This window comes from Manis javanica, chromosome 14 (genome assembly GCF_040802235.1).
Source record: "Manis javanica isolate MJ-LG chromosome 14, MJ_LKY, whole genome shotgun sequence".
NCBI classification, from domain to species: domain Eukaryota; kingdom Metazoa; phylum Chordata; class Mammalia; order Pholidota; family Manidae; genus Manis; species Manis javanica.
In genome coordinates, this window is record NC_133169.1 from 82598893 (window position 1) to 82614324 (window position 15432).

General features: G+C 34.7%; 1 protein-coding gene across 3 annotated transcripts in view; it reads left to right on the forward strand.

Annotated features, from left to right (window-relative positions):
* The window catches only part of DDX46 (DEAD-box helicase 46), a 55204-nt gene that overhangs the window by 29518 nt on the left and 10254 nt on the right, over positions 1–15432 (forward strand). For 2 of the 3 annotated variants that reach the window (XM_037015899.2, XM_073221608.1), the window contains exons 16-19: positions 9170–9363; positions 10979–11116; positions 11428–11577; positions 14647–14823. In XM_037015899.2, the coding sequence (XP_036871794.1) occupies positions 9170–9363; positions 10979–11116; positions 11428–11577; positions 14647–14823 (659 nt within the window). The remainder of the gene's footprint in view (positions 1–9169; positions 9364–10978; positions 11117–11427; positions 11578–14646; positions 14824–15432) is intronic. The other variant, XM_037015900.2, reaches the window with a different exon arrangement.

The following is a 15432-nucleotide window of genomic DNA, read 5'->3' on the forward strand; positions in this document are numbered from 1 at the left end:
CTTTCAGCCTTTTGCTATTAAAAATTATGTTGGCTGTAGGTTTGTCATATTTGACCTTTATTATTTTGAGGTATGTACTCTCTATACCCATTTTGTTAGTTTTTATCATGAATGGATGTTGAATTTTGTCAAATACTTTCTCAGCGTCTATTGAGATAATAATTTGATTTTTTCCAATGTGGTCTATGATATTGATTGATTTCCGAATATTGTGCCATCCTTGCATCCTGGAATAAATCCAACTTGGTCATAATGGATGATGTTCTTTTGGATTTGGTTTGTTAATACCTGTCGAGGATTTTTGCATCTGTGTTCATCAGGGATATTGGTCTATAATTTTTTTTGTGTGTGGTGTCTTTGCTTTTGGTAGTAGAGTGATGCTAGGCTCATAAAACGAGTTTGTAAGTATTCCCTCCTTTTCTACTTTTTGAAATACTTTAAGAAGGGTGGATATTAGCTCTTCCTTAATTGTTTGATAAAATTCAGGTGTGAAGGTATCTGGACCCAGGAGTATTGTTTTAGGTAGTTTTTTGATTACCAATTCAATTTCATTGCTGGTAATTGGTATGTTCGGATTCTCTGTTTCTTCCTGGGTCAGTCTTGAAAGGTTGTATTTTTCTAGAAAGTTGTCCATTTCTTGTAGGTTATTCAATTTATTGGCATAGAATTTTTCATAGTATTCTGTAATAATTCTTTGTATTTCTGTGGTGTGTCCATTGTGACTATATTTTTGTTCCTGATTTTGTTTATGTGTAAACTCTTTTTCTTAATTAGTCTGTCTAGGGGTTTATCTATTTTGTTTATTTTCTCGAAGAACCAGCTCCTGGTTTCATTGATTCTATTATTTTATTCTTCTCAATTTTATTTATTTCTACTTTGATCTTTACTATGTCTTTCTTTCTACTGACTTTGGGTTTCATTTGTTCTTCTTATACTAGTTTCATTAATTGTGAGTTTAGACTGTTCATTTGGGATTGTTCTTGTTTCTTGAAGTAAGCCTGTATTGCTATGTACTTTCCTCTTAGAACTGCCTTTGCTGTGCCCCACAGATTTGGGGCTATTGAGTTTTTGTTTTCATTTGTCTCCATGTATTTTGCTTGATATCTATTTTAATTTGGTCATTGATCCCCTGATTATTTATAAGCATGTTGTTTATTTAGCCTCCATGTGTTTGTAGGCTTTTTTGTTTTCTTTGTGTAATTTATTTCTAGTTTCATACCTCTGTGGTCTGAGAAGCTGCTTGATACAATTTCAATCTTTTTGAATTTATTGAGGCTTTTTTTGTGGCCCAGCATATTATCTGTTTTGGAAAATGTTCTATGTACATTGCAAAGGAATGTGTATCCTGCTGCTTTTCAGTAGAATGTTCTGTAGATAATCTGTTAAGTCCATCTGATCTACTGTAATTTTCGGTGCCTCTATTTCCTTACTTATTTTCTGTCTGGTTGATGTGTTCATTGGTGTGAGTGGTGTGTTAAAGTTTCCTAAAATGTATGTGTTGTATTCTGTTTCCCCCTTCAGTTCTATTAGTGTTGGTTTTACATATCTAGGTGCTCCTATAATGGTGGATAGATATTTACAATGGTTATATCCTCTTGTCGGACTGACCCCTTTATCATTATGTAATATTCTTCTTTGTCTCTTGTTACTTTCTTTTTTTGAAATGTATTTTGTCTGCTCTAAGTACTTCTACTCTTGCTTTTTTCTCCCTATTATTTGTATAAACTATCTTTTTTCCATCCTTCACTTTTATTCTGTGTGTGTCTTTGGGTCTCAAATGAGTCTATTGTAGGCAGCATATGCATGGTTTTTTTTTTTTTTAATCCATTCTGCCACTCTGTGTCATTTGATTTTGCATTCATTCATTCATTTACACTTAAGGTGATTATTGATAGATATGTACTTATTGCCATTTTGTTAATTGTTTTCTGATTGTTTTTTTATCTCCTCTCTCTTCCTTTTTTCCTCCCTTATGCTCCTCCTTCCTTCCTTTCCTCAATACGTCTGAAATGTATGCAATTTTGTGCCCCTTTTGAAGAAAGGAATGTAAACTGCAGAACATTTGGCTCATTCTTTCTTTCTGCTTGAGTTGCTACAAAGAAGAGAAAATTCTGAGTATGTTCATTTGTAAGGTTAGAGATTGTGGTATTTCTGCTCTTTTAAGGTTGAACTTCATTAAGAGGCAGTCAGGCTAATTTTCAGAATCTAACACTTAATGGGTTAGTAGCTATTTATTTCTGTTTACTTTTCTGACTAATGAGAGGGATGCTCAGAGACACTGTTGTGTGCTGCCACTTCTACAGAGCCACCCATGGTCCTTAGGTCTTCAGTTCTACCAGGAGAAGGAAGGAGGGTAGGTCATGTGTTCTGCCCACTCCTAGTCTGCTTGAGAAAATTTTCTTAGTAGAACAATCAGAACATTACAAGATTATTTGACTTTTTGTTAGAGATATGTCAGAGCACAAAAGGCCAGGTAATTGTGGTTTATGAACAAAATATAAGGACAGCATGTTCTTAATACCCTTAATGACATCCCTACATTCACTTCAAGTGGTTTAAAAATGAAAGAAGAAATCTGCAAATATTTTCATTAAACCATACTACAGTTTCTATTTTGTCATCCTTTTATCACATTTGCACTAACATCAAATAATTTTGAAATTTCTTAACACTTGCATTTAATAATGGTAAATATCATTGAGATCCGGAAAGCAGCACAGTGGTTTCTACTTCCAGGTAATTATGGTATATGAGAACAGGGACCTATCTCTTTATGGGGCAGAATACTTCATGGAGGCCTTTGACATGTACTAACACTATTAGTTACTTTCGTCTTTTGTTTTTCTGTAAGTAACAGAAAATATGATCTTAGCTGCCTTAAATCCTGAGGAATTTTTATTTTACAAAGCATAAAATCACATGGCAAAGTGACTCTAGGATTGCTTCATTCAGTGGCTCAGTGTTAATATACTATAGTTTCTATACTGCCATACTAAGTGTATATCATGGCAGCAAAAAGACTTGCAGTTTCATTCATCACTTCTAGAACAGACAGCTTCCTGATGAACAAGACAGTTTTCCATATGTTTATGTGTCTTTTTCCCCTTGTTTTCTTTTTTTATTGAAGTATAGTTGATATACAATCTTATATTGGTTTCAGGTATACAGCACAGTGGTTCAACAGGCACCCATCAAATCCTCATGCCCACTAATGTGGCCACTACCTGTCAACATAGGAGGATGTTACAGAATCATTAACTGTATTCTCCATGCTGTACCACCATCCCTGTGACCGACCTACATTATGATTGAGAATTTTTGTGCCGTTTCACACCGCTTTCTCTCTCTCTATCCATCCAGCCAAACCCCTCCCACATGGTAACCATCTGTCACTTCTCAGTCTACTGCTATTTTGTTCATTTCATTTTCTTTTGTTTTGTTTTAATATTCTACAAATAAGTGAAGTCATATGGTATTTGTCTTTCTCTGCCTGGCTTATTTCAGTTAGCATGATACACTCTAGGTCCACCCACATTGTCACAAATGGCAGGATCTCTTTCTTTTTTTATGGTTGAATAATGTTCCCTTGTGTATATATAGCACATCTTAATCCAGTCATCTACTGATGCACACATTGGTTGCTACCATATCCTGGCTTTTGCAAATAGTGTGGTGATAAACATAGAGATGCATATATCTTTTCAGATCAGGGATTTTGTTTTCTTTGAGTAAATTCCTAGAATTAGAATTACTGGGTCAAATGGTATTTCTATTTTTAGTTTTTTGAGGAACCTCCTGTGTATAAAATGAAAGTTCCTGTGGCCAGGATTCTCACTTGGCCCTGGTTGGGTAGCTCACTACACAGGTGTGGGCAATATGTCATTATTGACGCTATACAAAGAGCCCTGCACAGTGCTCTGGGTGACACAGTGGCATGGCTGCAAGGCTGCAGGAGAGCAGAGCAGAGGCTGGAGTGGTGGTAGTGCTGAGGACAGAGGCCCAGAGGGTGGCTGGGAGGGTAGAACAAGGTCCAGAGGCAGAGACTGGCTTGCTGCATGCAGACTCGCTTTGAGTGAACAGGATTGTAGTGATTGACTTGTCACTGTGGAAATAAAGTTGGGTATAACCCTTTCACTCCAAGAACGTTCTACTGTCATTTGTTTGGTCACACTGACTCCATAGTGAACTTATCAGTGGCTGAAACCCATTGGCAAGACACCTCCATACTGCTTTCCACAGAGGTTATACCAATTTACAGTTCTACCAGCAGTGTAGAATGGTTTCCTTTTTTCCACGTGGTGGCCATTCCGTCTGGTGTGAGGTGATATCTCATTGTGGATTTTGATTTACATTTCCCTGATGATTAGTGATGTGGAACATCTTTTATTGTACCTGTTGGCCTGTATTTCTTCTTTGGAAAAATATCTGTGTAGGTCCTCCTCCTATTTTTTAATCAGATGTTTTTTTTGGTGTTGAGGCATATGAGATATTTATATATTTTGGATGTTAACCCCTCATCAGATAAATCATTTACAAATACATTTATTCTCCCATACTGTAAGTTGCCTTTTTGTTCTGCTGATGGTGTCCTTTGTGGTATAGAAGATTTTTAGTTTGATGTAGTCCCACTTGTTCATGATTTTGTTTCCCTTGCCCGAGGAGATGTGTCCAAGAAAAAATTTTCTCAGTTTTATGTTCAGGAGATTTTTGTCTATGTTTTCTTCTAAGAGTTTTATGGTTTCATGTCTTATATTTAGGTCTTTGATCCATTTCGAGTTTACTTTTGTGTATGGTGGTAGACAATAATGCAGTTACATTTTCTTGCATGTAGCTGTCCAGTTTTCCTAACATCAGTTATTAAAGAGACTCTTTTCCCCATTTTATATTCATAGTTCCTTTATTGTATATCAATTGATGACCATATATGCATGGGTTTATATCTGGGTCCGCTATTCCATTGATCTATGGATTCATTCTTGTGTCAGTACCATACTGTTCTGATTACTGTAGCTTTGCAATATAGCTTGAAGTCAGGGAGTATAATCCCCCAGCTTTGTTCTTTCTCAGGATTGCTTTGGCTAGTTGGGGTCTGTTGTGGTTCCATATGAATTTTAGGATTATTTGCTCTAGTTCATTGAAAAATACTTTTGGTATTTTGATAGGGATTGCACTGAATCTTTAAATTGCTTTGGGCAGGATTTTCACCTTGTTTTTATTACCAAAATTTTCAAATACAGGACATCTGAGAAAATCGTATGGTAAGTAAACATCCTTGAATAGCCAATACTAGATTCCACAGTTAACATTTTCCTTAGTGCTTTCAAGACATTTCAAAAAAAGTTGTAGCATTGGTACATTTCAGTTCAATATTAATTATATTAGTTTTACAAAATATGCTTGTATAAAGAAACAAAATATGAAACACATCAACTGGAAATTCTAGAGCTAAAAAACTGTAATAATTGAACTTAAAAATTCACTAGTTAGGCTTAGTTAACATCAGATAAAAGATAGCAAAACAACTGCAGTGAATTTGAGACTGAGTCAAAGAAGCATATAGATGGCTGTAGATATGATAGATGCATTTTATCTTTGAGATTCATTTGTGTGTTTTGCATATATTGATAGTTCTTCTCTTTAATATTGAGTAATACTTCATTGTATACAAATACTGTAGTTTGTTTAGTCATTTCTGTTGGACACTTGGGCTATTTCCGTTTTTTGTTTTTTTTTGGCTGCTTTAACCATCCCATGGGGTACACCACAATTGGAATACAGAGTAGTTCAAAACTTCCTTGTCCTGTCCTCCATAAAAGTAACTATAAGTTAACGCTTCTGTCTGTAACTCCTGGCTACCACTGACAGGTTCTTACAAGAATGTTTGTAAATGCAATCATACCTTAATGGAACCTTTTGTATTTGGCTTTTTTCACTAAGTGTAGTTTGAGATCCATTCAAATTGTTGATTGCATTGTTCATTTCTTTTTATTGCCAAGTAGTATATATTGTATAGATAACCACTCTTAGTGTATCTCTTCATCTGTTGAAGGACGTTTGGGTTGTTTACAATTTTTGACAATTATGAATTTAGCTGCAATTAAATACTCAAATACAGCTTTTTGTGTGAACATTAGTTTTCATTTCTCTAGATTAGATAACCAAGAATGGGACTGCTGGGTCATATCTAAATGTACGGTTTCTTTTGTATTTATTCTGCTTGGGTTCACTGAGCTTCTGGAATCTGTACATCTGTCTTGCATCTAAACTGGGAAATTCTTGACTGTTCCTTTTTTTTTCTTTATTTTATTCTCTCTTTTTGGGACTTCAATTATGTGTATATTCAACCTTTTGAAATCACCTCACATGTTACTGATGCTTTATTAAATCTTATTTTTCAGGCTTTTCCCCCCCTTCTGTAAAGATTAGATTTTCTTAGATGCTGTCTCAAGTTCACTACTGTTGTTGTTTTGCCATCTCTTATCTGCTGTTAATTAAGCCTAACTAGTGAATTTTTAAGTTCGATTATTATAGTTTTTTAGCTCTAGAATTTCCAGTTGACTCTGTTTTATGTTTTGTTTCTTTAATTAGAGTATGTAGTCATTCATTACTAGCATTTAGAAAAATCTTTGATCAAAGTTACAACAGTTTTTTAGAAACCTTTGACTTAATTATGACGTCTTGGTCATCTGAAGTCAATTTCTATTGACTGTCTTTTGACTTTGTGTTACATTTTTCTCTTTAAGTATCTAATAATTTTGGTTTATGTACTGGCCTTTGTGAATAATAAATTGGGGAGTCTGCATTCTCATGATTTTCTCAAGAATTTTTTTTTTAAATAGGGCATTAACCTGGCTTTATGTGTGTTCAGCACTCAGCCTTTCTTGTAATGGGTAGCATCTGAAATCTCTATTAAATAATTTCTTTCAGCATAGCTTGATTTCTGCCCTGTGCATATGTAGTTTAGGGCTCAGTTATTTAGGCAGCATTTTCATGCACAATTTATGCATGCCTGCTCTTCTATTCTTTCCAGGATTTCTCCTAATTTCTAGTCCTGAGTTTGTTTTATACTCTTTGTTCTGTATTGTCTTGTTAGACTGTTCTATTCACATTTTGTCTTCCTAACCAGAGCTGCCCATGGCTTGCCTCCAAACAAATTTAAAACAAATAAATGAAATCCTGTATGCTTAACTAGTGCTGTTACATTCTTCCAAATGTCAGCTCTCTGATAGTTCTGCCTGCTTTTATTTACTGTCTGATGTCTTCAGGTAGTTGGTCTTTATAGTTTGTCCAGAATTAATACTTGTTATCTGCAGAAGTGTTGGTCCAATAAGCACTTCTTCTACATAGATGGAAACAAATGTGTTTTTTTAATGCAAGTAAGGAAATTTTTTTGCATAATCCCCTGTCTGCACTTCTTTTACCTCTTTGGTCAGAATTAGATCTCTTGATTATCCCTAAACCGTTCATAGGGGAGGGGAATGATTAATGGTTCTTAGAGTATTGTCTTGGGACCCTTTAAGTGTATCTCTGAGACTTTTGGGGGTTTCAAGAGGTCAAAAGTATTTCCATAATAACTCCACCATGTTATTTACCTTTCTCACTCATTCTTTCATGAGAGTGTAGCATAGTTTTGTAGAGGCTACATGGCATGTTATATTGCTGCAGATTAAATGCAGAAGATAGGAGACTCCACCTTTCTTCTATTAAGCCAGACCTGAAAAGAGATTTGCAAAAATATGTTATTTTTCATAAAGATATGTTTTTTAATTTTCACATATAATGGCTTTATTGTTATTTTTAAACAAGTTAATAAGTATTTTAAAATTTTGTCAGTTCTGGTTTCTAATACATTAAATACTGATAGAGATGACCTACATAAACTAAAACTGTCTCTGGACCTTACCAATTTGAAGAATGTAAAGGTAATTTCAGCACAGAAAGTTTGAGAAGGGCTGGTTTATACTAATCATGATTTACCACCTGAGACTGAGAATTCTGGTTTGATATAAATGACCATGTACACATAGGTAGATATTTGTACAAAATTGGGGTTATGCTAAAAATGGAGAGTTTTAACGGTTGCTGGGCAGGCATCCCATAAACTTCATAAGCATATTACATTCAATTCCATAGAATAAAATATGTGCAATTGGGTTAGTAGTCAGGATATTCATTCTAAAGTAAAAGTTTTGGTATCTTTTAATTATAAACTTAATTTATTTTGTTATTGATTCCATTAATTTTTTATGAGATTTTTGTTGGATCTTAGTTTCTTTGACATAAGGTCAGAACACTGTTTAATTCAGTCTTTGAAGAGTACATTTAAAATTTCAAGCAATATAAATTAGTATTGGTAAATATTTAGCTACTGAATATTCTGTGTATGTTAAACAGACTTTATATGAAATCTTAGAATACCTCTTGCTGCAAAATAAATTTCAAGGTTTGAGTATTTATCCCATTTTCTTCACTAGTTACTAGAGATTCCTGGGTATCCCATCATAAAATATATATGTGGCCTGGACACCTTGTCATAAAACATTTTGTTATTTTATGCTTTGCTTTGTCACTCATTCTGAGTCTCTTTGGGTAACATTTAAGAGAGATCCAGTTGGGTACTTTTTAACCAGTGCACCTCAAAATTACAAATGTAACTATATACATAATCACATAATTACATATGTAATCTGATTCAGTGGCTTCGGAGTAGGATCTGATATTTTACATTTCTACAAGCTTTCATATGATGCTGTTTTTGGTCCTTGGACAAAACTAAGTAGCAAGGCTCTAAATAACCCATGGGGGAAGGAGAAAGATCAGAATCCTGTCAATATAGACAGAATGTACCTGCCTTTTCTTCCTTTTCCTTCAAAACAAGTATCAGTTAGTGATTCTGAGATTGGGCGTGTGCAACTTTAAGCCTTGTATACAAGACAGGGCAAAACAAAGGCAGATTGGAATATTGGTATGTGAGTTAATAGCAATAACCTTTGATCTTCTGGTTCAGTATCCTTTTTTTTTTTTTTCTGTATTGTAGTTGTTGGAAATGGGATCTATGAAAGTTGATTTTGTTTTGTATTCCGTGTTGTAACCTCTTTCTCTGTCAGAGGAAATGGTAAATTCAATTGGAACATGTGGTTTTACAGCTCTTTTCTTTATTTACTTACAGGCATCGATCAGTATGACAGAGACAGCATCATAAACGACTTTAAAAATGGGACCTGCAAACTTCTTGTGGCTACTTCTGTTGCTGCCCGAGGTCTAGATGTGAAGCATCTGATTCTGGTAGTGAACTACAGCTGCCCCAACCATTATGAGGATTATGTGCACAGAGCAGGACGAACTGGAAGAGCAGGCAACAAAGTAAAAATAAGAAAAATTGATTTCTATTTATATTAAAATGTAGGTGCGGCTTTAGGATTTTAAGGAGCAGATAATAGGAGCTTGGGGGACATTTTGAAAATCCTCAACCATCAGAGTGTGGGGAAGTGTTGATGTTCATCGTTTATATATGAATTCATGTCTAAGTATTACTAAAAGTATCAGATACCTAGCTGTTCTCTGTAGCAGATGATGTTAACCATACATGTCCCTTTCAGGATTTTTTTTCCCTGCCTAAGGATTTCTATATATACATATGCACACACACACACATATTATATATCAGTATCTTTCATTGCTTTTTAAAAAAATGTGGGATCCTAAAATATACTCACACCCACATATCACCTCTCTTCCCCCTTCCCTGTCTACATATATATTACTTGCTTTTTGACTCAGCTGTATCTTGGTAAATTTATAGAGCTAATTCATTCTTTTTGAAGGCAGCAGAATATTCTATTGTTGGAAACATTGATTAAGCCTGGACATTTCTTCATACTGAAGCAATAATATTAATTAATAGTAATAGGGTAATTAAGTGCCAGGCAGTGTTCTAATAGCTTAACATGTAGCATTTCATTTTATCCATGCAACTTTTCTTTTAGTGAGTAATATGACTTCATTTAATAGATGAGAAAAGTTGAGCATATAGAAGTTATTTGCTCAAGGTTATACAGCTAAATAAGTAGGGATACTATTTATTCTTTTAACTTGAGTTATTCTGTGAATTTGGAAAACTTTTTGTCTAAAGGGTCAGGTAGTAAAGCTAGCAGCTGTTCGGGGCCATGTACAGTCTCTGTCACATAATGTGTGTGTGTGCGTGTACATGTACATAACCTAAAAGGAATGTGATGCCATTCTTGTCATGGGTAGTGTAGAAAACAGGCCATGGGTCCAATCTGATGAGTAGATGTTACTGAAATAAAATACTAAACCATGTTTTAAAATTTCTAATAGTTCACTGGTAGGAGCAAAGTGTTTCTTGAAGATGGCAACTGGTTGTGGTTTGCTCTTTCTGTCCTTCCAACCCTGGTCTTTCTCTTGCCTGAACCAAAAAGCTGCCAGGGACATATGAAGCCTTAGGCTTTACAGAATCCCGGGAGGTGGTGTAGCTGAAGCTGACTTCATTTTTGTCTATACAGAATGCATTGTATATACATATATACACATGTTTTTCTGTCTTTATATAGTCTTGAGAAAGTATGGGAAGCTACACCCTGGTAAGTTATATTGGTTAGTTATATTGAGTAGAGGGGTGCAGTAGGAGGAAGGGAATGCAACCAGAAAAGCAAACAATAAATTCCTATATTAAGTTAATATGTATGACTGCAATTTTGCATTTATATATGATCACATATATTTCTACTTGCCTAAAGAAATTAGGAATTTTCTGGTTTTGCTTATTTTCAGGTATTAAACTTAGATATTTCACTGAACCACTGATGAATATAGTAGGACTCTTATGATCTTTAAAATTCTTTAGTAATGAAGTTAGTCTTAAGATTTATTAAGTGGTTTAGATTTTATATTATTTGTGATCTAAGTTGGATTCATCTTGTTAGTGATTGACAGTTTCCACTTTTTCATCATTTATTAGGGTTATGCGTATACTTTCATCACAGAAGATCAAGCTCGCTATGCTGGTGACATAATTAAAGCTCTTGAATTGTCAGGGACTACAGTGCCCCCTGATCTAGAGAAACTCTGGAGTGATTTCAAAGATCAACAGAAAGCTGTGAGTTTTTCATTCCCCTTGTTTTATGTAAACATTATAATATTTTAAATATTGAATATTAATACTTGTAAATCTTGGTAGGATAACTTTTGCTTATTTCTTTGGTGGGGAGGGAAGGAGTGAGAACAAAATCCTTTCTTTTGCTTCAACTCAATATTTGTGTAGTCTCCATAGGATACTTAGTTTTTTCTCACAAGCTAATGAAGTTTTTTGCTACATTAGCATACATCACCTTGAAAAATATTTAATTGCTGTAAATTCCTGAACATTAAAATTTTTTACCATGTAGTAAACTTGTTTTTCCTTGAAAGGAAGGGAAAATAATTAAGAAGAGTAGTGGTTTCTCTGGTAAGGGATTCAAGTTTGATGAAACAGAACAAGCTTTGGCTAATGAGAGGAAGAAGTTACAAAAAGCAGCTCTTGGTCTGCAAGATTCAGATGATGAGGATGCTGCCGTTGATGTAAGTATTCTTATTCTGTGCCTCTGTCTTGCCAATTGAAGTAACTGTTCCTTTTGTACTGAAGGTCTTGCTGTATGCTTGTTGGGATAGCCAATTATTGAAAACATTTTTGGTGTATACCTCAGTCAGCCCTTTTTTCTATATATATTTATTCACATATGCCCATATTTATGTATTTGCATAAAAATGAGATCATATTGCTTTTATAACTTTATTTACAATAGCAGTGTTATGTTGAAATCTTCCCATTTTAATAAATTCACTCATACTATTCTTGATGGCTATGTAACATTTCATTAAATAGATATTCCACAATTTAATGAGTCAAACCCCTATTTTTTAATATATGGGTTGTTTCTTTATATTCATTATTTGGGATATACTTTACTATTGTAAAATATACTTCATTGCTCATCTTAGCATATTCATCAGATTAAGTCTTGAGGATGGGTGTATAAATAGAATTGCTGGGATAAAGGATATATCTGATTTGATTTTGAAACTGTCAGATTACCTTCCCTCACAGTCAGTACTAATTTGCTCTCAGTGTAGTGGTGTATGAGAGCGCTTGGCTCCGTATATCTTTAACAACATTGGTACTAATACTGTTTTTTATATTTTTAAATTTGTTATAGAACATCCTTCTTAATAATAATGATAGTCAACATTTATTGAATGCTGCTAAGTCCTACGCACCATGCCAGATGCCTTACAGGGATTATTTCAATTATTTCTCAGAGTAGTTAGACTAGGTAGATACTCAAAGTATTCCTCTTTTGTAATTGAGGATTCTGAGGCTTAGAAATAATAACCTTCCCATGCTTACATAGCTGTTATTAAGCTATAGCATAGCTATACCCGTTCCATTTTTACTTCGAAGCCCATTTAGCTTAGGTCATTATTTGCGAACCAGTGAAGATGGACCCTAAAGACTCAGCAACTTGAGGTTTTCAGAGAAACTATTCTTTGGGACCCTAACCAAAGGAGCTCGACCTTTAGAAGAGGATATTTTCCTTATAAATTAAATTTGAAACGTCTCTCTAGTATATACTATTAGTAATGGGATTAGCATATCAAAGGACATAAAAAGTCCTTAATTAAGGAAGCTTGTTTAACTGTTTAAGCCAGATATCCTCCAACATTTATTTGGTCTTTGATCACAGAACTTTATTTTTAACATGCTATACTAAAACTTAGCTCAGAACACAATTTTGGAAGTCAGGAATTCAATCTGATCTTGTCATTGGAGGAAATTGAGGCCCAGAAAAAGTATTTGGTCTACGGCTGCGCTGGCTGTTAGACAGATCCAGGACCAGAACCCAGGTCTATTAACCTTATGCCATTTCTTTCTAGTGTACTATGCTGGCTTAAAGTCCAAAAGTCAATGTTTTAGTTATCTGTGATGGTATAACCAGTCAATCAAAAAGTTAGTATGTTAAAAAAATTACTTCTTGAGGGTCAGGAAACCAGGAACAGTTTAGGCAGGTAGTTCTGGAGTACGGTCTCATGAGGTTGCAGTCAAGCTGTTGGCCCAGGCTGTAGTCATCTGAGGGGCTTGACTGATAAGGACCATTTTCTTCCAAAATGGCTCACTGACTCTGATGTTGGTAGAATGTCTCTACTCTGCCTGTGTCTCCTCACAGCGTGGCAGCTGGCTTCCCCCAGAGTGGGTGATCCAAGAGAGAGAGAGCAACGAGAATGACTTAGTGCCTTTTATGACTAGTCTCTGAAGTTACATGCTGGTACTTCCACTTTATTCTGTCTGTTAGAAGCAAGAATAAGCCTGGCCCATACTCGGAGAGGCTCTACTTCAGAAGGGAAGAATATTAAAGATCTTGTGGCCTTGTTTTAAAACCACCTAAAGTTTTTTATGTTACTTTGCACATTTAAAAATATGTAAATATGTTGATTGTTTCTGTGGTTGGTGAAATAACATAATTTTTGTAAACAAATTTGAATAATACTTGTGAGTAAAGTCAAAAGTTAAGTTAGTGCTGTCAAACTAGCACCGTACAGGTTCCCCATTGCTGATTTTACCCATTCATTTTAGATTTTAATCCCAATGTATGCTGTTTAATTTAAAAGTTTTACTTAAAAAAATTAAATGTTAAGTTTAAAAGTAGTTGGTAACTAAAATCCTTTACTAGTAACAAGTATTTTAAAAGAAGCGAAGTTGTTCCTATTTCAGTGAAAGGACTTCCTAAATTAACCTAATTAATTTTAAACTCTGAACAAGCTTTTCTCTTTATTTGAGATTTAGAAGATAAGGCCTTAATAGCCTAATCTGAGTATATAGGAGGTGCATCTCCTTATTTGGTATTGTCAGTAGTAATTATTCGGCAAAAGGTATCTTTAAAGGGAAATGCAAATAGTTTAAGAGTGAGATGTGGCTTACCTGAGGGCTATCGAATGGCAGTAGGACTCTCGTAACTCCTGGAAAGCCAAAGGTTTTCGGCATTGCTCTGGCTTTGATGGGGAAAACAACCTTCATTTCTTTCCTTTCTTGCGTCAAAAGAATAAAGCAATAAAGCCTTTTCTGATTCTGTTGCCATTGTTTAGTGGAAATCCAATTGCATTTTAGGAGTTCAGAAGAATTTTGGGAGCTCTGCCTTAGGGTCATGTACCATTCCTCCTAAATCATTGACTATATTTTTACTTGTCTACTGGCCTCAAGTTATTGCTTCTTCCAGTCTTTTTCATTGCAGTTAATTTAACCTCCAGTCTTGGGTCCTGGAGCAGCTCATCTGCATCATATGGCTGCTCTGTTCTGAAAGCACATGCTCCTCATTTGCTGAACTATGATATATTTTCTGGACCACTCAGGAGTCTGCTTAAGTGGTTCTTGCAGCATTGTATCTCTCTCTCTTTTGTTTGCCATAGACAACTGAGTTTTTTAAATAAAATGTTCATCCTTAGTGAATAGGTGATGTATTTCCTTTTGATCTGTGTGGTTGAATTAACATAAATATAACTGATTCCAGTCTTTTAATAGAAATATTCTTTATTAGTTTCTATAGATGTACTTAGATTGGTATTTTAATCAAATTTTTGCTATTTTTTCCTGTTTAGATTGATGAGCAAATTGAAAGCATGTTTAATTCAAAGAAGAGAGTTAAGGATATGGCTGCTCCTGGAACATCTAGTGTTCCTGCTCCAACTGCAGGAAATGCGGAGAAACTAGAAATTGCTAAGAGATTGGCTCTTAGAATCAATGCTCAGAAGAATTTGGGCATTGAGTCTCAGGTATTAAGTAATTTGTTCCAAGTCTTAGTCAATACTTTTTATAAGTTCTCAGATTTAAATGCTTTTCAGGAATTATGTCCACACAGTTGAGTAACAAGTTATCTTAGACATTAAATTAGTGAAAATTTAAAATTCTGAATACAGAGTTCTTTAATTACTGCATTTGGATGATTTTTCTAGTGTGGTTAAGTGACGTCCTAATGCCTATTCTGGAAGGCCTGTTAACATGTTAGCTCTGGCTGGTTATAAAGTAGTGTTCTGATTGATAGTACCAAAATCTTAAAACACTTTTTCTTTCTTGATATGCTTTTACTGGGCACACAAACAATTCCTTAGAAGTAACAAATACCCAGTTACATAATTCCAGTTAACATGGGTTTAAATAGTGAAAAAATGTGTTAACTATTTCACATGCCATCTTTTTCTTGAGAACTTTTCTGTTCATTTCTAACTAAGGGTGAATTTTCATAGCACTCCCAAAGAAAAGTTTGTTCATTTTAACAACATTTTGAAGATTTTTGAAAGTTTGGGGATCTGCAGGGCTGTCCAATAGGCTATATAGATTCAGGTCTATAGTACCCAAGTTGTGATGCCAAGTCAGAGGCTAGTGGA